Source organism: Protopterus annectens, chromosome 10.part0, assembly GCF_019279795.1.
Source record: "Protopterus annectens isolate FY-2018-M chromosome 10.part0, PAN1.0, whole genome shotgun sequence".
NCBI classification, from domain to species: Eukaryota; Metazoa; Chordata; order Ceratodontiformes; family Protopteridae; genus Protopterus; species Protopterus annectens.
Genome location: NC_056744.1, coordinates 1,008,887,632 through 1,008,910,351, shown reverse-complemented (window position 1 = coordinate 1,008,910,351; position 22,720 = coordinate 1,008,887,632). Strand labels below are relative to the sequence as shown.

Sequence of the window (22,720 nt, the reverse complement as noted above, 5' to 3'; positions counted from 1 at the left end):
GATCGCCTAAGTAGGCGTTATGAGACAGAGAATAGTTGGAGTTTTGTGAGTCTGTCCATATAGGACAAGTGTTTAAGGCCTAGAATCCTCTTTGTGAGGTACTTTTGTGGCCTGTCCAGTTGTTGCAGGTGTCTAGTGAGGTACATGACAAATGGAGCATTGTACTCTATGATTGGCCTAATGAGGGAAGAGTAGAGGGAGACAATTACCTCTTTCTTCCTGGATGCAAAATAGTAATGAGATGTGCCACATAGAAGGACTTTCTGACCACAATAGCAGTTGGGTGGTCAAAAGAGAGGTTGCTGTCAACCTGTGTTCCCAGATCTCTTATAATGCCTCTTCTGTGTTCAGTGGACTACCATTGATTTTGTAATTCATGGAAACTGGGTTTTTCCCAAAGGGAATGACGACACATTTTTTGGCATTGAGCTGAAGGCCATGGTTCTGACACCAGTCGTTGGTCTCGGTGAGGCCTTTCTTTAGGATATCAACATCACTTAATAATAGGTCCAAACTTGCAATTGTCTGCGACCTTTGTCAGCCAGAGTTCCTTCGTGTAGGCCTGGACTTCAGAGAAGTAGATACCAAACAGGAGAGGACCCAGGACCGAACCCTGTGGGACTCCACTCGTGACTGGTCGGCAGTCTGACATGAAGTCAGCTACTTTCACACTGTGGGCTCTATCTGTGAGCCAGTTTGCAACCCACCTAGTGATATAGGGGCTGATGCCTAGCTTAGTGTGTTTTTCTAAGCTTCCTGAATGGGGAATGGTATCAAAGGCCTTGGCCGGATCAAGGTAAGTGGTATGAATCACCTTGCCGTCATCCACAGCTCTGGTGACTGACTCAAAGAAGTCGACCAGGTTGAGCAGGCATGATCTACCCTTCACAAAACCAAACTGTGAGGGATCCAGAGTTTGGAGATTCCGTGTATCCTTGTTTATTAGGTCCATGATGATGCGTTCTATAGCTTTACATGTCAGACTCATCAGGCTAATGGGGCGATAGTTCCCAGGGTCTGTAATCGCTCCTACTTTGTGGAGAGGGATGACTGTAGCAGTGTGCCATTCGGTAGGGACAAAGCCTGACGTGAGGCTGTGGTTGAACAGGGCACACAGGTGCCATTTCACTCTGTAGTTCATGTAGAACACAGCCAGGGATATTGTCAGGTCCCATAGAAAGCTGTTTTCTTGGCCTTGGACAGTGCTGTTTTAACTTGTACAGCAGTAGTACTGGGCGCCTGGCAATGTACTGGTATTGTGATTGGTCCTTTGGGGTGGAGAGAGGGGTAAAGTTGGCACTGAATCTGTCAGCCAGTATATTGGCAATATCTGTTGGCTCTGGTATAGGAGGTACCATTGTGAAGTAGCTCAGAGCAAATCTGGGTATTGCCGTGGAGATTCTTTGCATAACTATAGAAGGCCTTGTGGTTGTCATTACTATCTACTGCAGTCCTGTTTTCATAGTTAGTTTTATAGGATTTGCTGAGGTATCTCAGCTTTTTTTTTTTTAAGGCTGATAAGGGAGCTTTTCCTGTCTTAGGACTTCACCTTATTATGCATCAGTTTCCTACTTGTGTTGTACAGTTTGTTTATGGCAGGGGACCACCAGATTGGTTTCCTTTTTTTGGAGGAGAACGTCTTGGTTCTATTGGGTATGGCAAGAGCCATGCATTTGTGTATGTGGTCGTACAGTGCATTGGTGTATGATTTGGCGGTCATGCACCTACTCTGCATTTGCATGGGTGCTGTGAAGTTAGCCAACTCTGATTTTTGGAGCCCAAAGTTAGCTTTGGGGAAGTTTTTTTTTTATGGTGGTAACCTTTGTGGGGGGAGGGGATGTGTCTTTCCAAGGTGATTGTGGTCAGATCTAACCAGGGAGGAGTTTACTATTGGTGTAGTAATGATCATGTCAAGGATGTTGCTACCTCTCGTGGGCATAAAAATGGACTGGTCCAGGGCACTGGAATTAATGAATTCCAGGAAACGTTAGGCAAGTGTATTGGTACATGAGTAGTTTTCCCAATTAATGGAGGGGTAGTTGAACTCACCCAGTATGAGAGTGTTAGGTTGGACCCTAATATTCTCCAGGGTGCTTAGGAATGTGGAGTGTGAGTCTTTGGACATGGTTGGGGACCTATAGCAGGCTACGACCTGAATCGCTGTCTTACCCAATGTTAGCTGCACCTGAAGTATCTCTGATGCATTATGTTGGGCTACCAGTCTGGAGGTGTGTGCATCCTTTATGAATATGGAAACACCACTGCCTTTGGAGCTTCGGCCCAAGTTCTGGGTCCGAAAGGTGTGGAATGAGTTATAGCCTGGTAGTGCAGGAGTGCTTTCTGCTGCCTTAAACCAGGTCTTTGTTACAGCACAAATGTCGATGTTCTCCGTTTTGAGGAGTGTTTTGAGATGGTGCATTTTGAGATTTAAACTTCTAGCGTTGAGCAGCATGACCCACAGATTGCATTTGTTTGTAGCTGTTACGGTGGTGGTTTGTTCTTTGGAACACCACCTAAAAAGGCACTATAGGGGTGGCAAGAGCCTTGGCCAGTATCCGGAAGCCCAGGGGTGACAGATGCAGGCCATCTCTGGCAAAGCATCAAGGTCTGTCAATCATGTCATCCCAGGCAGACAGGTACTGGAGCCCCTTAGAATGGCACCAGAAACTTAGCCAATTGTTGAAGTCAATCAATGCTTGTACTGTGGTATCATTCTGGGTGGTGGTGGGATGCTGCTCAGGGCTAGGGTCATACCCACCTGGGCTACATAATCTGAGAGCTTCTCCATGTCTCTTTTCATGTAGTCCAGGAAGGTACATCTCTGGTCATTCACACCCACGTGTAAAATGACAGAGTCATATTTATACCTGTTGTTGTGGGACCTGAGTGTGTGCATTATGTGGTGGTTCCTGGCACCTGACAGGCAGCTAACTGTTAATGTCTCCTTATTCAGCTTAGTGAGTGAGACATCAGTGTGCCTCACTATCAAGTCACCTATGACTAGTGTGTTGGGCATGCTGTTTTGCCTTAGGGGCTTTGGTTGAGTGGCACACTGTTTAGGAGAGTTATGTGTCTCATGATTAGTGTTGTATTGTGGTGGTCGAGTGAGTTTCTGCCTTGGAGGTCTCTGCTGTTTGGGTAGATTTTTATTGAGAGCCTCCGCGAAGGTGGGTGTGCGGTTTGTGTTTTTATGTGAAGGCAGTGCTAGTGTGTGTTCTGGAGGGCTATGTGTACCATGTGGTGTGGTGCAAGTGCTGACCTTCTCCTCTTGACCAGCTATTCCAGTCTTGGCTGGAGAGTGCGTGGCTTCCAGTTTGGATATATAAGTGCCTCTCTCACAAGTCTGAGTGTTGAGAGGTAAGAGGAGAAGGTCGCCACTGTACATTTGGCAGCTGCTACATTGCCTCAGGATGCCCACATTCACTAGGTTAGTAGCAGAAAACACAGAGAACTGACCTTTAGACATGCCTGGAGGGGTGGACATTAATAATAAGTACTGGAGCCATTTCCTTGTAGAACGTTTAGTGCTGGTAGCACTTTGTGTGCTACAATAATTTACTACAAGAAGTCTGGTAAAGTGCTCGACTAATAAGCTAGTAAAAGTGCAGGAGAGGAGACAACTAGGAGAGCTAAGGGAAAAAATTGAAGAGCAGACTTTGGCACCTCTCAGAAGCTTACAAACAGTTCTGGATACAGCAAATCTGTATCCGGGCTAGACTAGTTACAGGAAAGTCGGGAAACAAGCGCACATGCAGGCTTTTAATCCAGAAAGTTGAAAGAGATGGAAAAAAAATGCCCAAACAGCCAATAAACTACAATTTCTGGGCCAGAAACCACACCTCTTGTGGTAGATAGGCCACCCAGTGCTTACCACTCCACTGATAAGCTAGAAGGCTTCCCTCCAATGCAGAAACGCTTGGGGGGGGGGGGATCTCAGAAGCTTACAAACAGTCCTGGATACAACAAATCTGTATCTGGACTAGACTACAGGAAAGGTGGGAAACAAGGTTAGAATTACAGAATTACAGAAAAGCAGCTAAAACAGCACTAAAAACAATTCAAGTGCAGTGCAAGCTAACACACTTGAGTGTGTATCAATATTAAAGCAAATACAGTTTAAATAAATGCAAATTATTCAAACCGTATTCTGAACTGAATTCAATTATTGTTTTATTCAACTCTGAACAGTTAAAAAGTGTCAAATTGTTCAAGATGCTATTGGTTTTATTGTCCATACTAGGAAACTTTTTTTTGTCTAAACTGTTCCATTCTTGCATAAATTTGGTAAAAGGGCTAATGGTTTAAGGGAAAGTTCATACCACAGTTAGGGGTGGGGATGAAACAACTACTCAACAGGTCTTTCATGTTTCTTAAATGCTTCAGACCTTGCCACCCTTACTCATGCCTCATTCCATCAGTTTGAATAGTCTTCCAGTTTTCCTCATTGCTTCAGTTTTGACTTATTCTTACTGATGCCTCTTGGCTTCAATGTATCCTTGGACATAGAGGCCTATTTCTTAGATTCCCATCTTTCAGGACCAACAGAAGTTCCTCATGTTCATAGAAGGCCATTACCTCTTACGTTTCACATTGCTTCTGTTCAGGCTTCTACTTATCTCTGAATTTTTATGAAATGCTTAGTACTTGTGTTTGCCCATCTTACACTTCAGAGGGTGTACATTTACCCTTATATAGATGACTGCTTGATCCAGGTTTATCTTAGGAGGAACTGTCAATGCCTCCAGTTTTTACTGGGTTCTGCCTAACAAACCACATGTCTCCATAAGCATGTAAAGGTTGTGTCTGTGCCCCTCAAGACCTCCCTGGCAGTGATCCTGGATGCTTCAGAAGGCAGTAGTTTTCTCCTGCAGGACAGGGTCTCTCTTCTTAGCTCCCTACTTCTAAGTATCACGAAGAGACGTGATACTACTTAACTACCATGGAAGTTATGCGAGCTGTTGGACATGCCAGCCTCTATTCCTATTGTCACTTACTGGTATATGAAAAAGCTATGGCTACCTCATCTGTATCCCTTGTACCTGACCCCGTTTATGATCCCTTCAGTCCATAGGAAGTTTCATTTCTGAGTACTGCAAGTCATTAGAAATGGGAGTATGCCATTCACCCCACCCAGAGCACCTATATCTTAACCATAGGTGCTTTACTCTTGGCTTGGGATATGCGCACAGTTCTGTACAGGGATTGTGATATATAGGATCAAAAATCCTAGAACCAGCATATCACCCTAAAGGAGATATTGACACTGATTTTTGCCCTACATGTTTAAGATATCTGGAAGTTGGGCACCCTCACTGTGGTGGCAAGCAGCACTTCAATGATTTGGTAAATTAGCATATAAGGAGGCTCACTCCTGTTGCCAGTGCAGACTAGCAAGCAGCCCTACAAAAGAAATTACTCCAGGCAGCTTGTATTCTCTTGGAGTAGACTGCCCCAGCAGACCAACTGCTCAGATCCATGGCCAGATCAGGGATCTTCCCATAGATTATACAGTGGTAGAGGGTTCCCTACATAGACCTATTTGCCATCCTTCAGAATTGCCATGTCAGACAAGCCTGAGTGATTATTGGTTTCTTTAACTGTAGAAGGGTATCCTCTGTGCATTGCCTCCAGTAGTCCTGATTTCCAAATTATTGAGTTTGGCAAACCTAATCCATACCTCCTCATCTAGCTTTGTCTCTTCCTGCTTCTACATCTAACAAAAGGAGATGTGTCCAGTTTTATTGCACCTTAGTAATGTACCCCATTTTCATCAGTTTCTTGCTGACAGGACAGAGAATAGGTCCCTTATTTTAGAGTGGAAGACATTTACTCCAGGCTTCCTTTCCATATTAAAGGAAGCCTGCAAGCTAACCACCAGGAAATCATAACTGGGCATGTGGAAAAGATTTTCATTATGATGTGCAACCTTTTAACACTTCATTCCAAAACTCAAATAGTAAGTAAGCCACTTATTATCTGAGCATAGATTTTAATACCAGCTTGGCCTGTGCTTGTGTAAAAGTGTACCTGTCTGCTGTTTCGGCTGAATTTGCTTTGCGTCCACTTCTGCTGTTTTTTTCACTAGTAAGAGTTTTCTTAAAGAATATGTTGTACCTTAGGCCACCCAGAAAAGAGTTAGTCCCACCAATAGACTTTAATTTTGTTCTGGTGAAGCATAAGGTGAATTCCCTTTTGAATAGGTTTATAGTTATGACTTTTTAAGTTCTCATAATAGAAAATCATGTTTCTAGGGGCTATTGCCTTTGTTCAGAGAGGATCTGACTCGGCACATCTTGATGGTCATTGGATCCTAAGTAGTGTTTTTCAACTGCTGGTCTGCAGACTGGGTCTGGTCCTGCAGAAATTGCCTGACGGTCCATGAAAGACTAGGGCCCTCTGTGTCCATAACCTGTTTATGTCTTTGTCTTCCATGCACGCAGAATTTGAATGCTAGAAGAAGTTTGAAGTGCGGACCATAATTGGACAAGTAAGAAGTAGATGTATGGGTGGGTGTGTGCTTTAAGTGGTAATAGATGTGTGTGTGTGTGTGTGTGTGTGTGTGTGTGTGTGTGTGTGTGTGTGTGTGTGTGTGTGTGTCTAAAAGGAGGGAGGGAGCATACTTCCCAACTGTCCCTGATTTTGACTGGAATTTTAGCTCCGTCCCTCTTACTCCAACCTAAAAGTGGTGACTTTTGGAGAAAAGGTGCTGAATTACACATAATAAATAACAATAATTAGCTTTACAGACTTCTTTACTTTAGAGAAATGCACATTCACTCATGTTCTGTTATCTTGTCAGTGTCTCACATTAGTAATACTAATATATATGAAAAGTTTTCCTAATTATTTCTAGATTTGTCCCTTTTTGGTTAAGAGTTGTGTGTGTGCGTGTAAGAGTGTGTGTGTGTAAGAGTGTAAGAAGCAGGTAGGTATGTAACATGCCTCTCAACTGTCCAGATCTTTGCCTTATATTTAAGGTCTGTTCCTTATAAAAAGGTCTGAAGCTTCAGACTTCATATCCTTTGGCATACAATGCTCAGACAGTGGTTATTTTAATTGGTTCCTTATAAATGTTTTTTATTTCTGCTTTTGCAGTCCCCGAAATAATTCTTCTATTTTCATTGTTCCCCAATGTGTAATGTGTAAAAAGGTTGAAAACCACTGCCCTGAACTGTGTTTTCATCATGATAGAGTGACTTTAAGAACTAACCCATCCTTCATGCGATAGTGGTCTTTGAACTAACATTGAGCTAACCCATCCGTGTGGCATTCTTCTTCCCTAACCCCAAAACAGATGGGGAAGGATGATTAATTCCCTGATGTGCATATACAACTGGTTTTCTTTTTTTTTTTTTTTTTTTTCTAGATTTAGAGTTGAGAAAATCGAATCAGTTTGTTATGTATTTCAAATAAGGAAAGCTTGAAAGACCTGTATTTAAGCAGCCACTGTCAGAATAGTTAGCTAACTGCATTGCATTATGTTGAGATTGTCATTTTAAAGCTTTAAAAGAGCAAGTAAAAGGTTCATTCTACAAAAGCAGTAGCTACTGCTTCCTTCTCCAGAAGTGTATCTGTACAGAATATTTTTGAAGGAGCAGCCTGGACTTCCATCCTTAACTTCCTTAAGTACTGCAAGGTAAACAAATTTTATAGAAGCAGATCAGATTTTGCCTCCATGTATGTTGGCTCCTGCACCCTAGGTCTTGGGCCTGGGCTTGTACCTTTCCCATTCATAGTGTACCACGGCATAAGTGATCTCTATAAAGTATGTAGTACAGCTGTGTAATAAACTTAACACAATGGTAAATGCTGGAGTACTGGCATCATGGCTGCAGTAGGGACTCCATTCCACCTTCTCCATTAAGAAAAAAAGGAAGATGAGACTGAGCCCTAGATGTGGAATCTTTCTCCCTATCCATCTTTTGCAAACCTTTGGGTCTGCAAACCAAGATGATTTATTGGGTCTCTTGAAGGTCTGTACCGATCCCTGCCACAGGCATCTGTCCCTGGTACACTTCTTGGGATAGGACTAGTTAAGATCATGCCATGAAGAACTAAAGATTGTGAATGTTGCTCTAAAATTATGTAATTCGTATTGGTTTGTTGTCTCCAGTGTGGGGAGAAGACCATTCTATGCAGTAGACAGCCAAAGACCTGGAAGTCAGGCTGGTAAATTCTACAGCAGCAGTGATCATAGGATCATAGGAGGTTACTAGGCTAATGGCCACAGGGCCCTTACAAGCCTAGCTAAGTTCAACCTGTGTTCCTAAGGGTGTCTGGTTCAAGCAGACCCTAAAATTGGCACATATTGCCCCTGTGTGCGAAGGACACATTTGGAACCTCTGGGGTGAACAGTTAATGTCATGGAAAATTGTGACACAGCTGTTCTTTCCTTCATTTTATGTCTGGGAGGTTGCACTATACGTTTACCTCTGTCTATCCACTGTGCATGTAGTATTTTACAAATGCTTAACCCCATTAGTTGTACATCTCAGAACAAGGAGAATTCATATATACCACTACCTGGATGACTGCCAAGTCTCCTCAAAGGAAGAGTTCAGTAGATGACCCCAGTATATTGTAGAGTGCCTTTCCATTTTTTGGGCCTATCCTGGGGCCTACACAAATCCAGCGTGTTACCAGCAGCCACAAAAATATTTCTGATGGTTCTGATTGGTAGCAGAATAAGCAAACTATTCATATCGTTAGGAAAAGTAGTTTCTTGTGCAGCAGTGCTTTTCAGCTAGCTAAATTATAAAGATATACATGATGTTGAGCAGTCATCTTGAAAAGCACTAGGCTACATATCTGGATCCAGTTTTTAATCTCCCTTATCTAGAATCCACATATGGAAAACACAATATTACCATAAAATTCTCTGGGAACAACAGTGCTGTCATCCTCTGGAGAAGGTAATTCTCCTGATGTCTGCAGCCAAACAGAGGTAATGGTGGGCAGGCCAGATGTAGGTTGATTCTAGGTGCTGTCATTTATGATCCCAGAAAGTTCTTGAACCTTGCCACAGATTATGCATGGGGAAAGGGCTTATACAGACCCCCTGAAAGCTCAAGGAACACTGCCATCAGATGCTGGGATGTACACACACATTTGAAAGAAATGATAGCCTTGAATTGTATAGTAAAGATTTCAAGTCACTAATATGACAAGGACAGTGAAATCAGTTACCAACAACACTGGTGTGATGTGGTGCATAAACAAACCACTTGTATCCTCTCTGCAGATTAATCATGTTGTATAGAAAATTATCTCAAAGCAGGATCTCTACCACTAAACACCTACATCCCTTCTAACATGAATTCCCTAGCAGACAAGCTGAGCAGGTCATTTTCGGACTTGCATAAGTGTAAATAGGGTAAGGAAGTATTTCAGACACTGGTAGTTGGACTTCCAGGAGATGGATGTGTTGATCTGTCAAGACATCTACCACCTAAAGAAATTGTGGTCACAGATACCCATGCCTAGGAACATGGCAGCACTGGCATGTTTATCCCCTGGCACAAGGGCCTTCTGTCTGCTTTTCTGTCTGTCCTGCTTCTACCAAAATATATCTGAAAGAATGAAATTAAAATTAAAAGACCCATTCTAATAGCCCCACTATAGCCAAGATGGTTCAGGTTCTTCAGATGAACTGAGAAGAGCCTTTGTTTTCCAGCCCACTGCAGTCTGCAGATACAACAATGGTGGTGCTTATAAGATTAACTATATGGATAATCTCACCTTTCAAGGGCCACTTTTCCCTTGAGATGATTCTTGTTTTGCAGGAAGCTGGGAAACTCAACACTAGGAAGGATTACCTGGCAAAGGGCCACTGCACCCTCATTCTCATATATCTAACAGAATTGTTTGAGAAGTGCCTAGCTTATGCTTCCATTAAGGTGCACTTATCAGCCCCTGAAGCACGTCTCTGTTATCTTATTCCATTCTGCAGTTAAAGTCCTGAACAAGGTGCTGCCACTCAGGCCACTAAGTAGACTGATCCCTCCAGTGGCTCTTCTCTAAGACTTGAACTTTGATATGGAGAAGCTAGTCTAGTGTGACATTAGAACTGGAAATAAAGGCTATAAGTTGCTAGTGATCTTCATCTTTTTAGTCCTGGTTTGATTCTGCCAGTTGCCATTCCACTGCTGAGCAAGCCACTTAGCCAGATATTGGTCCTCTATAAAGAAGCACTTCTGCCTAAGTTTACCTGCTTAAAAATGCCTTTTCTTGATGCATCCCATTCAGCAGTCATAAATTTTCTATCTTGATAGCCTGTTCTTGATGGGTGTTATTCCGAAAGGAGAATGTCTGAGTTGCAGTTCTTAATGTACAAAGAGTTTTACACAATATTTCATAAAGACAGGGTAACCCTTGGGATGAATTTTTCCTTTCTGGTTAAGTGGTTTCAGAGTTGGTGCTGAACTGGATTATCCACCTCCTATTCTTTTATCCAAAGCCACAAAATGGAGAAATTTGTTTATGATGAATGTACCCAGGTATTTTAGAGATTACATCAAAGGTAGAAATATGTAAAGGATTTTTGTCTCCTTTATGCCATTTAAATAAGCCAACTGGTTTCTGTTTCAGACTGTCCAAAGGGCTAGTAAAACTGTATTATTTTCTATTATGGCCATTATGGCAAATTTCTGGAAGGATAAATTAGGAGTGTGTTCCACCAGAGCAGCTGCATTTACAGCAGTTTTCTTCAAAAATATATTTCCTTTTGGAGTGACTGTGAGGCATTCTTGTGGACCATCATCCACATGCTTTCCAGTCATTGCAAATTAGACTACAGAAGTCGGGCAGGTTTTCCAGTGAATGCAAAGTGTGATGTAACTTCCTACCAGGTTGGGGTCAGGTCACCTCTTCTACTTCAGGTGCAGGAGTTTGAGTTCTCTTTCAAAGCACAAGGAATTACACAGTACCAGTGATACATAAGATGAACATAGTGCAGTTATATGAGCATGCTCGTCATAACAGTAGATGTTTGAACAAGATCATCATCTCTTCAGTATTGGCTGCCACCCATTATCTCATAACCAGAGGTCAAGTTTGTTTTGTTATTGCCTTTTTGGCCCTACATCTCCCCAACTCCTTGGGTGGTTGGATAGAAGAACTTTCCTTACCCTGTTTGGCTTTGTTTACAAGACATCCAGATTTAGGAGCACACTTGGGGACTTGAGACCTCTTCTTCATAAATCAAGATGGCACAGTCTGCTGTCTGTCTTGTACAAAGCATCATACTGATGTTCTTGGCATAGGGATTACAACAGATTCACTTTATGTCCAAAGGCTGTAGAAGTCATGCTGGAAGAATGTCTGGCTGCTTGTGGCTAATTCCCATATATAAGGAATAATATTGTAGCTGTGATCATATTGTCATAACATATATTATTATGGTGAACATGCTCGCATGTCTGTATTTCCCGTGTTATAACCACTTAATTTTTAGGATGTTAGTTGGTGTGAAGAAATTTTTTACAATACTCAGTTGTTTACTTATTGTTTTACTAGTCAGACTGTATGACTTGTATGAACTACTTAGTTAATAATTAAAAATTCATCAGTGCTGGCATACTGTTCTCTATTGAACTACAGCTAAGCAAAGTACTGATTCAAAATCAGTTGGCTGGTTAACAACCTTGCATCAGTCAATAGTAATAGCTATACAGTCATTGTTAACCTTCAGGCCTAGAAGACTTTAGTTCCTTATTTTTAAGATGAATACTTGTATAGTACATGTTTGTGGTCTTATTTACCTGCAGTGTTTTCTACATGCCACCCTTCCGAGAGATTATGAATCTACATAATTGTGTTCTTAACATTTTTTAGGTTTGTGACTCTCTTGGATAGTCTCCTGAACCACCTTGTACCTGCTTGGGATTATAGTGTTGGCACCTTTCTTCAGCTCAAGGTGAGCACATGTAAGTTAACTAGGTTTTCATGTCTATGGTGATAGAATGTCAGTTCACTAAATTTGTAGAGTGTAAAGTGGATGAATTTGTCAGTTTTACAGATAAATCTCTACTAGTGTGGTTTCTGTTTATGCTTTGTCGGTGGTATGTAATGGTTGGGCTTGTCTCCTTTGTCTCTGTATTTATGAAATAATGCATTAGGATGGGTGGCAAAGATCTTCCACATGAAGTTTATGGGGGCAACTGGCTGCAAAAAAAACACCTTTTTGTTTTCCAAGTTGAGAAGCTTCAGCCAGTTTATTTAATTAAAGCTTCAGTGAATTGAGACACAATACATAGGGAAAGCATTTCCAGCTGTAAAAGTCAGAATCAAAATTTCTTGTATGTAAATTTATAAAAGAAAATCCAAGTACCAAGGCCAAGTCACAGAAATCATTGGTTCCAAATGTGGGAGTTATTAAACTGGATTTTAATGTCTTAATGTTTTTCAGAATTGAGTGATTTTTGCCTGCTATAAATTCTAGAAATAAGTGGAAAGTGTAACGTTATTGTCCTTTGTTGGTAAGGTGTGAAATCATATGCATTACTTTTCCCTCCATTTTGATTTTTTGAGGGATATATTTGAAGGCATGCTTCATTTTTAACCATCAATATATTAAAAAAAAAATGAGCAGGTACGAGTATACAGACATGCAGAACAAAGGTTGCAGTCTGTTGTACATTCCAAGTTTTAAGATGACTTCAATTAAAAATGTGTTTGCATACGGTTTATGGAGCACTGTTATCCATATTATAATGTTCTGTTTTGTTAAAAGCATTTTGTAAAATTTCTTGGAAATGTTATTTCTTGAAAAATGGATGATGCTTTTAGATAAAAGAATCTCATGCAAAAAGGGAATATAATGTTTTTATTTTGTGAAAAAAATGTGTACTCATTTGCTTTTGCTAAAAAAAGTTATTATGGGGTTACTCTTTTAATTGATAGGCAATGTCCTGACTCTTATGTGCAGTTTGGCTCCTTTTAGAGCACAGGATTTGATTACTTCAGATATCTGTCCTGTTAGATATTGCACTACTCGCCTATCTTGTTCTTTGCCCATCCTAAGGTTTGCGGGCTTGTACTGTATAATTTTGAAGACATTTTAAGACCTGTTTTGCCACCGTTTGTCATTCAAACTGCTTTTTATCCCATTTAATTCCTAGCTCCTGCTGACAAAATACCCAGCTTCCTTTGAATGTCAGCATCGTAGCAGAAAACGCATTCCATTTCTTTTTTCCCCTTTGCAGTTTTGTGGAGGTATGTTTAGAGAAGGACAAACCCATTCCTGAGCAGGATGCCATTTTGTGTTTTTCTGTTCCCCTCTTTTCTGCCACCAGTCCCATTTGCTACTCTTCTTTGTTCACTGCTCCTGGTTGGTGTCTTGTTCGGTTTTAGTGTAGTTGGATCCATATTCTGATCTTATTAGGCCATCTGTTTCTCCTTTTGCAGCCAACCTCCACTTGTTTTGCCTCTGCCCCATACCCCAATATTTTTTTTTTTATTTGACTTTTATTGACTGGGAATGTCCGACTAAGCCCAGAGCCCTTTTTCAGTAGAAGTCCGGGGAGAAAAGCTCCACAAGAGTACAGACATAGTTTACTAAAGTAACACTTTTTGATTAACATCACAAAAAAACATAAGAATCACACTAGGTAAACAAGTAAATAATACAACTGGTTATGTCAATTAGTAATATAGAAAAAGCTATTGTGAGAAGTTGACAAGCTGCTTACAGTATATGTTAGTACGCAAGTTTACATACAAGGAAGGAGGTGGTGATGGATATATGGAACTAGGATTTTAGGAAAATTCAGGAGGAGGAGGAGATAAAAGATAAGCTGATAAATAAGTTGATAAATTTGTAGTGTTTACTGTTAATAGCCACTGTTCTTTTATTTTCCTGCAAATGTGGAGGTTATTCTCTTGCTGGTGAAATCCTGAGGAAAGATCCCCACCATGTATCCCTGCAGGAGGAGAAAAATTCCCCTTTATTTTTACTTTGCTAAGGAGAGAGACATCTTATTTAACAAGACAACCCTCCTTCAGAGGACCTTTAATCTTTAATCTCTAGGCCTTCCCCACATATTAAAAAGCTTCATGTGCTGTGCCAAAGAGGGTCTACTTCTCTCCCAGTAAAAGAGCATTCCACCAGTGGTGCAGGTAAGGAGTTTGAGACGGAGTACCATAGGAAGGTGGGGAAAAAAAGTTAATGCCGAAAGATTCCATAGGCAGAGAACATGAGATCAGCAACATAGCAAAGGTGGAGCTAAGGGGTGTGATTGAGAGTTCCTGCAGCTTACCTTTCTTTGTACCAAAAAGCCGGTACAGAAAGACACTTTAGCAGATGTTCTTCATGTTTCACTGTTGCAGTCATCACACTTGGGTTATCCCTGCCAGGGTAGCCCTCAGTCAGCCTGAATACCAGAGGCTTAGTATTTCTGCGTCAGTTGCTGTCGCTCCAGGGCTGACGTCAGGTCATCAGTGGTATAGAAACGGGCAGCCGATGCCATTATATCAGTCTTTCATGCTGCAGAGCCCAAAGCAGAAGCTGTTCGCACGAGTGCTGGTTGGCCGCTACCTAAGTTTTTTGTTTCCGAATTGAAGTTGAAGTCTTCTAAAGCTAAGTACCCCATTGGGGATCCTTTTTCTTGCTCTAACCGATGTCAGAAAAAGTTTAACAATTGTGTCGCCTGTGGAAAGCAAATACCACACCAAGACTTTCATTCTTACTGTGTCACATGTTTAGGCCCAGACCACGACGTTCCCACCATCGCTTTTGTGCTTTATTCAATTGCAGAACTATACGATGTTGTTCGTGTTTCACTGTTGCAGTCATTACATTTGGGTAATCCTGCTGGCAGGTTGCCCTCAGTCAGCCTGAATTCCAGAGTCCTGGGTCCTGCATCGGCCGCTGTCACCCCTTCCCTGACGTCAGGTCGTCAGGGGTATAAAAGATGCGGCTGGCACCATTTTCTTTAGTCTTTCTTGCCGCGCGGTGCCCAAAGCAGAAGCCGTTCGCAAGTGCTGGCCGACCGACTCCTGAGATTTTCAAGTTCGAATTTCAGATCCGAAGTCTTCTATAAAGCTAAGTACCCCGTTGGGGAAACTTTTTTCTTGCTCCAGACCGATGTCAGAAAAAGTTAATAATTGTATTTCTTGTGTGAAGCAAATACCTCATAAGGACTTTCATTCTTACTGTATTCCTTGCCTAGGCCCTGACCATAACGTTCCAGGTTGTCGGTCTTGTGCTAGATTTAACCAACGCACTATTAAGCGTCGGTATGATTTTGCATTAAACTACTTTGGACACAGGTTTAATTATCTAGAAATGTTGTCGGAAAGCCATCCGACTACCGGAGTTCACAAAAAAACGCAAAGAAAAAGAAAGACAACCGAGGCCCAAAACTGACGAAGAAACTTCTCCTAAGCCAGTCGCCGGTTCACCGGTTCTCAGTGAGGCGCTTTTGCAGCCCCTGACGCCCACTTTAGAGTCACAGGCCGCTACCGACTCCCACGTGGAAGTCTGCTATGCCGCTGGAGACTCAAGGTATTGGAGCCTCGGACACTATCCCTTCAGATGGGTCTGGAGCCGCTGAGCAGGCACTGGCTTCTGAGGGTGTATTCAGACCTAAACATCTATACATTAAACCGACTTCAAAGGCAAAGATTAAAGCACCTTCAAAGGCAAAGAAGCAAACTCAAGAGCCACGTGGACAGGCCTCCATGCCCAAAAAGCAGATGCTCAAAATGGCTGAAGACTTGATTACCTTGATCAAGGGTTCCCATCCCCCTCCTGATAAGAGGCCTAGGTAAGAGACTGACTATGAGTCTTCAGATCAGGTTTCCATTTCTTCTGATTCCTCTTCTGATCAGGAATATTCTTTGCCCCCAAGAGAATTCTGATGCTGAAGAATCTATACCTTCAGCTTCTCCTCCTGAGGACTATACGTTTGGGGAAACCTTACATACCATGAGGGAGCATTTCCTCTGGGAGAGCCAGTAATTTTCAGAATCTAAAGAGGCTCAGGGATTTCCTGTTACTACCTCAACACAAGCCACTAGCCATCCCACCTGTATTAGACATTGTAGATTATGTGTTTTCCGAGTCTAGTCTTACCCCTGACTCCTTACCTCCAGCTCCTGTTAAGTCGGACAGTTATTACAGGGTTCCTGACTCACATAAATTCCTTTTTAAAAACCCTGCTGCAGACCCAGAAACTATTTCTCAGGGTCCCAAAGGAGTTAAGGCTTCCACTGCAAAAAAATGTACCCCCTCTGACAGGGATTCTAGGGCACTGAATAGATGGGGAAAAAAGGTTTACACATCTGCTACCTTGGCTATAAGGGCCTTAAACTGTCAGTTTCATATGCTCAAATATCAGCAACATGTCATGGCATTGCTTAAACAGAAAATGTTGTTAAACTCTGAATGTGCAGAAAACAAGGAAATGCAGGATTTATTGCATGCAGCTGAACAAGTTGGAAAGCATACTTTGCAATGTGGTTTTGATTCTTTAGAGGCCTCCTACAGGGCTGCAGTTACAGGTTCTGTAATTAGGAGGCATGCTTTGTTAAAGGAACAAAATCTGCCTGATAATGTTAAAGTTAAATTATTAGATGCACCTTTACAGCATGATACTTTGGTGTTGAGGCAGAAGAGGTGTTAAAGAAAATGGAGGACAAAGCTAAATCTATGCCAACGGTCAAAGATTTTTTACAAGTACAGCCACCTAGGTTTAGTAGACATTGGCCAACAAAGAACTGGTCCTTTGCTGTGTCAGACACACCTCAAAGGGTAAGACCCAGACGCCCTAGAGGCAGATCCCAGGTGCAAGGTTCATTCCGCTCAAAGCAGTTGGGGGCTTCTACCTCCAAAGTTGGAGAAGACAAATCACTGCCTTTCAGGAAACAGTCCCAATGACTTCCCGCTGCCTGCACCAAGCACTTGTCTCCTGGCAGCCCCCTTAGGGGGAAAATTAGCACTTTTTTCACAAAATTGGCAGATTATAACCCAGGACAAGTGGGTCTTAAATATCGTGTCACAAGGCTACCAGTTCCATTTCCATAACCTGCCAAAAGCAAATGGCTGGCCAGATCTGCCAAAAAATCAATGGGCAGAGGCACAAAAACAAATCTCATCCCTCATGGACATGGGGGCCATTCAACTAGTACCAGAGCAAGAGCAGGGACAAGGATTTTACTCGACTGTTCTTGGTACCCAGAAAGGACAAGGCCTGGAGGCCAATACTGGACCTATCTATTTTGAACACGTTCCTGGATATTCCAAAATTCAAGATGTTGACTTTACAGCAACTTCTGCCCATGCTGGGCAAGAATGCTTGGCTTGTGACTTTAGACCTAAAAGAGGCATACCTGCATGTCAAAGGAAAAAACTTCAAAGACCAATACACATAAGGTTCAGGTTAAGGCACTTTTAATTCTTGCAGCAAGCAAATGTTTAGAATTCAACAATCTTCTCATATACTCAGCAAGTGTACAGTCGGCTTCCTGGTCTGCGGGCATGAGAGGTTTCCACTGAGGTATATAATATGCTCGTCCAAATAACTTCTCAAAAGGAGTCAATCCCTTTGCATTCGGAACAGTTCTCATGCTCAACAGTGCCAGGGGCAGACAGTACACCCAATTTCTATGCGTTTCCTCTATAAGCTTCCTTAACTTATTCTTCAGTGTTCCATTGTGTCTCTCTACCAATCCTGCAGATTGAGGGTGATGCTCACAATGATTTTTCAAAGAAATTCCAAAATACCTGCTCAGCTGTTGTATGGTTTGATTTACAAAATGTGTGCCATTGTCACTGTAGATCCTTTCCAGTATGCCAAATCTAGGAATGATTTCTCTAACAAGGGATGTTCTTCATCTCACATTGCTGCAGTCCTTACATATGGGTAGTCCGCTGTCCTCGGTCGGCCCGAATACCAAAGTATTAGGCTGACGTCGGTCATGGGCGCTCAGATCTGACATCAGAGCGTCAGGGTATAAAAGCGCATGACCGACGTCATATCCCCAGTCTTTTTTGCCGCATGGTCCGATGCAGAAGCAGCGTTGCAAGTGCCGTTCTGAAATTTTCGTATTCTGAGTTTCAGACCGAAACCAAGTTGGGCTAAGTAAGAATATTTTTGTTTTTCTTGCCTCAGTTAATTCCAGATGTCAGAAAAAGTGAATAATTGTATTTCTTGTGGGAAACAGATACCGCATAGGGATTATCACTCTTTGCATTCCTTGTTTGGGACCGGACCACGACGTAGGTGTCGGTTTTGTGCTAGGTTTAATAAGCGCACTAAAAAGAAGGTTAGATTGTGCTAGGTTAGTCTTTGGTAAGCGGTGTAATTATAATATGCCGTCGGATCCTCCGGAAGACAAATCCTTGAAACCTAGACAGGTTGATTCGTCCGCTTCGACGCCGGTCCTGCAGAAACTACAGTGGAGCAGGTGGATCCGCTGAAGTTTCTGTTGAGTCTCAGGTAAACTTTGATTTTGCAGGATGTGGCCTCTCAGGAGTCAGGTCAAGCTGAAGGGGCCTCTCAGGTTACTGTTCTCCCTTCTATGCCTAAGGTGGTTAGGCCTTCTGCTTCTATTTCTAAGGCTTCTTCTAAGGGCAGGTCTGTTTTGCCTTCCTCTGGTGTCCCTCCAGGTACTTCAGGGTCTGTGCCTAAAAAGCACATGCTTAAAATGGCAGAAGATTTGATTACTTTAATTAGAGGTTCTATGCCCTCCTGATAAGAGGCCCAGGGTGGAGCCAGAGTTGGAAAGTTTGGATCAGGCCTCAGATGACTCAGACTCTTCTGCTGAAGATATTCAAGATTTTCCCCCTTATTCGGATTCTGATGCAGAGGATTCCACTCCTTCTGCTTCTCCTCCAGAGGATTTTTCTTTTCAGAAACTCTGCATTCCATGAGGGAGCATTTTAAGTGGGAAGGACAGGATTTCTCTGATTCACGGAAGAGGCTTAGGGAATTCTTGTTTTACCACAGCATAGACCCTTGGCTATACCTCCTGTTTTGGATGTTGTTCAAGATGTTTTCTCGAGGCTTCCCTTAATCCAGATTCTTTGCCTCCTGCCAGTTAAACCGGACAGGTATTACAGGGTGCCTGAGGCTCATAAATATCTGTATAAGAGTCCTAGGGCGGACCCAGAAACTATTAGTCAGGGGCCTAAGGGTGTTAGAGCTTCTGTTGTAAAGAATCCGGTTCCTCTAGATAAGGAAGCTAGAGCTTTGGATAGATGGGGTAAGAAGGTGTATACCTCTTCTACTTTAGCAATGAGGGCTTTAAATTGCCAGTTTCATATGTTGAAATATCAGAATTTCCTCCTTTCTCAGCTAAAATCTAAAGTGGATGCTTTGGCAGAGGGCATAGAGTGTAAAGAATTGCAAGATTTAGTACATGTCTCTGAACAGGTGGGTAAGCATTCTTTGCAGTGTGGTTTTGATGCTGTACAGGCCTCTTCTAGGGTGGCTGCCACTGGTTCAGTTCTTCGTAGGCACGCCTGGCTTAAGGATCAGAATTTGTCCGAGCATGTTAAAACTAGAATTCTGGATGCCCTTTACAGTCTGAAGTTTTGTTTGGCCCTGTGGAGTCGGTTTTGAAGAAAATGGAAGACAAGGCTAAGTCCATGCAGACTGTTAAAGGTTTTGGTGCAGATGCAACCTCCAAAGTTTAGTAGAAATTGGCCTACTAAGGGGTGGACCTACCCTTCTGATTCTCAGTCTAGGGGTAGAGCTAGACGTGGCAGGGGCGCAGAGCTCACAGTACATTCAGGCCTAGAACTTGGAGTTCACCTGCACAATCTGCAGGTGAGGGCAGGGGCCAGTCCTTTCGTAAACAGGCTCAATGACCTGCATTTTCAGCTGCCAGATTCTTCTTCCCTGGCAGCTCCTTTGGGAGGAAAGTTAGCACTCTTCAAGCAAAACTGGCTTTTAGTCACCCAGGACAAATGGGTATTGGACATTATAAACCGAGGCTACAAGTTCTATTTCCATACATTGCCTCCTTTCAAAGGCATGCCAGACGTTCCTCCTCGGCAAAGGATAGAGGCTCACAAGCAGATTTCTTTACTTCTTCAAATAGGAGCTATACAGCCAGTTCCTCTGTCAGAAGTGGGACTAGGATTTTATTCTCGCCTGTTTCTAGTACCAAAGAAAGGGAACACGTGGAGACCAATTTTGGATTTATCTATCCTCAACACTTATCTGGACATTCCATAGTTCAAAATGCTGACGTTACAACAGCTTTTACCTCTGTTGGGAAAAGATCACTGGATGGTAACTCTGCATCTCAAAGAGGCTTATCTTCATGTTCCTATCAGGCCCAGTTGCAGGAGGTACCTGCGTTTTCAGGCTGGAAATTTACATTATCAGTTCTCTGCATTGCCCTTTGGCTTATCTACTAGAGTGTTCACAAAGGTTCTGGCTCCAGTGATAGCCTTTTTCAGGTTAAGAGGAATACAGATTTATCCTTATTTGGACGATTGCCTGATTATTGCACAACACAAAGACGAACTTCTGCATCATCTACAGTATGTGATGGTAGTGTTAAGATGCCTAGGGTATTATGTGAACGAAACAAAGTCCAGTCCAGTACCCTCTCAGGACATGTGCTTTCTGGGTGTGAGACTGAATACAGCTTCCCAGATGGCCTTTTTGACCCCGGACAAACAAAGAAGCCTTTCTCTTTATTTCCATCAAATGTCTCTACAGTCCAGTCTGACTGCAAGGACAGTCCTTCTTGGGGTTCATGGCATCTTGTATTCTGGTGCTTCCCAATGCCAAACTGCATATGTGGAAGCTTCAATGGTATCTCAAAAATGTATGGACACAACACTGCCAAGATCTAGACACTGTCATTCAGATAATACCTTGCATTCAGAAAGAATTTTTGTGGTGGGCTCAGGAATGTCACCTAAACAAGGGACTCTCTGTGACCCGACCAGAGGCGAGTCAGATTCTAATGACAGATGCCTCGGACAAGGCTTGGGGAGCACACCTCAATGGAAAATGGGTGCAAGACACATGGCCTGTCAGACTTCAACATTTGCATATCAACTTGAAGGAGATGTTAGCAGTCCAATTTGCATTGATGGCTTTCAAGGATTTACTTCACCCAGGACAGGTGTTGATTCAAACAGACAACACTACTGTCATGTGGTACATCAACAAGCAAGGGGGGACCCATTCGTACCCTCTTTGCAGGCAAGCGATGATTTTGTGGGAGACTGCTCTCAGTTTACACCTCAATCTTCAGGCAAGGTTTCTACCAGGAGCACAGAACTCCTTAGCGGATGTGTTGTGCAGACAAATTGTGAATCCTCACGAGTGGAAACTGGATCCTCATGTGTTTCAAAAGTTGACAGTGTTATGGGGGACTCCAGACATAGATCTGTTCGCTTCTCCACTAAATTACCAGTTGCCAAAGTTTTGCACAAAAATGTTTCATCCCACAGCTTGGAAGGTGGATGCTCTATCATTCAGTTGGAGCAGTCTTCATGTCTATGCCTTTCCACCTCTGCCTCTCATTCCCAAGGTACTCCTGAAGGCCAGAAAAGACAAGCCATCCATGATTCTGATAGCGCCGGAATGGCCTCGACAGCACTGGTACCCACTACTGAGGAGATTGGTACGGAGCCTCCATGGCCTCTGCCTTTGATTCCGCATCTTTTGTCTCAGGAGGGCAATCACTTCCTCAATGTCAAGATTCAGTCTCTGCATCTCACAGCCCGGCATATTCTGTTTTAGACCCTGGAGGGTCTCAGCTTCCACAACAAGTTTTGAATGTTATTTTGGAGGCCAGAAGGCCTAGTACAAGGAAAGTTTACGCTGATAAATGGAGGAGATTTTTCTTTGGAGCAAAGCCAAGGACTTTGATGTTTCCAAGCCTGATTTAAGTGTTTCTCTACAATATCTTACTGAGTTATTGGACAAGGGTTTGTCTTTCTCCTCGATAAAGGTTCATGCTGCAGCCATTTCTGCTCACTATGACTGTGACCCTCCTTTATTTTCCCATCCTTTGTTTAAGCAATTTCTTAGAGGGGCAAAGAACATAAGACCCCCGAGCTCCTACTCCTGCTTGGGATCTCAATTTTGTGTTGGAAAAGCTTACTCTACAACCTTTTGAGCCTGCAGCTACGGCCGAAGTTAAAGTATTTATCATGGAAGACTGCTTTTTGTTGGCCATTACCTCTGCAAGAAGGGTTTCTGAATTACAGGCCCTTATGGCAGTGGAACCTTTCCTGATTTTTCATAAGGATAGGTATCTTTATCCTTCCTTTATGCCTAAAGTGGTTTCTAGTGTGGCCTTGAACCAAACTATTCATTTGCCTACTTTTATGCAAACCCCAAAATAAAGGGAGAAGATTTTGCATACTTTGGATATTCACAGGCAGTTACGTTATTATTTGAGCAGAACCAAGGGGTTCAGGCAGTCTCAGCAGTTGTTTGTTTCTTTTGCTTTGGGTTCTCAGGAAAACCTGTTTCAAAACAAACTATTTCTATATGGATTGGCTTTTGTTTTTCTTTTTGTTATTCCCTTCATCGTTAGGAGATTCCGCTGGAATCAGACCTCATTCCACTAGAGCTACTGCCACTTCTGCCTTTCTAAGGGGGTAGCTACAAAGATATTTTGAAGCAGCCACTTGGAGTTCAGTACATACTTTTCCAAGCATTACCACCTTCCTCTTTATTCTAAGTCTAGGGGTGGATTTGCCACTGCAGTATTACAGGGCATTTTAGCAGCCCCTAATGCTTTATGA

At 42.6% G+C, this 22,720-nt stretch overlaps 1 protein-coding gene across 1 annotated transcript in view; it reads left to right on the top strand.

The window, feature by feature from the left end:
• HECTD3 (HECT domain E3 ubiquitin protein ligase 3) overlaps nt 1–22,720 on the top strand; it is a 1,089,315-nt gene that overhangs the window by 361,140 nt on the left and 705,455 nt on the right. The window contains exon 10 of the mRNA XM_044085764.1: nt 11,833–11,914. Coding sequence (XP_043941699.1) covers nt 11,833–11,914 — 82 coding nt within the window. The remainder of the gene's footprint in view (nt 1–11,832; nt 11,915–22,720) is intronic.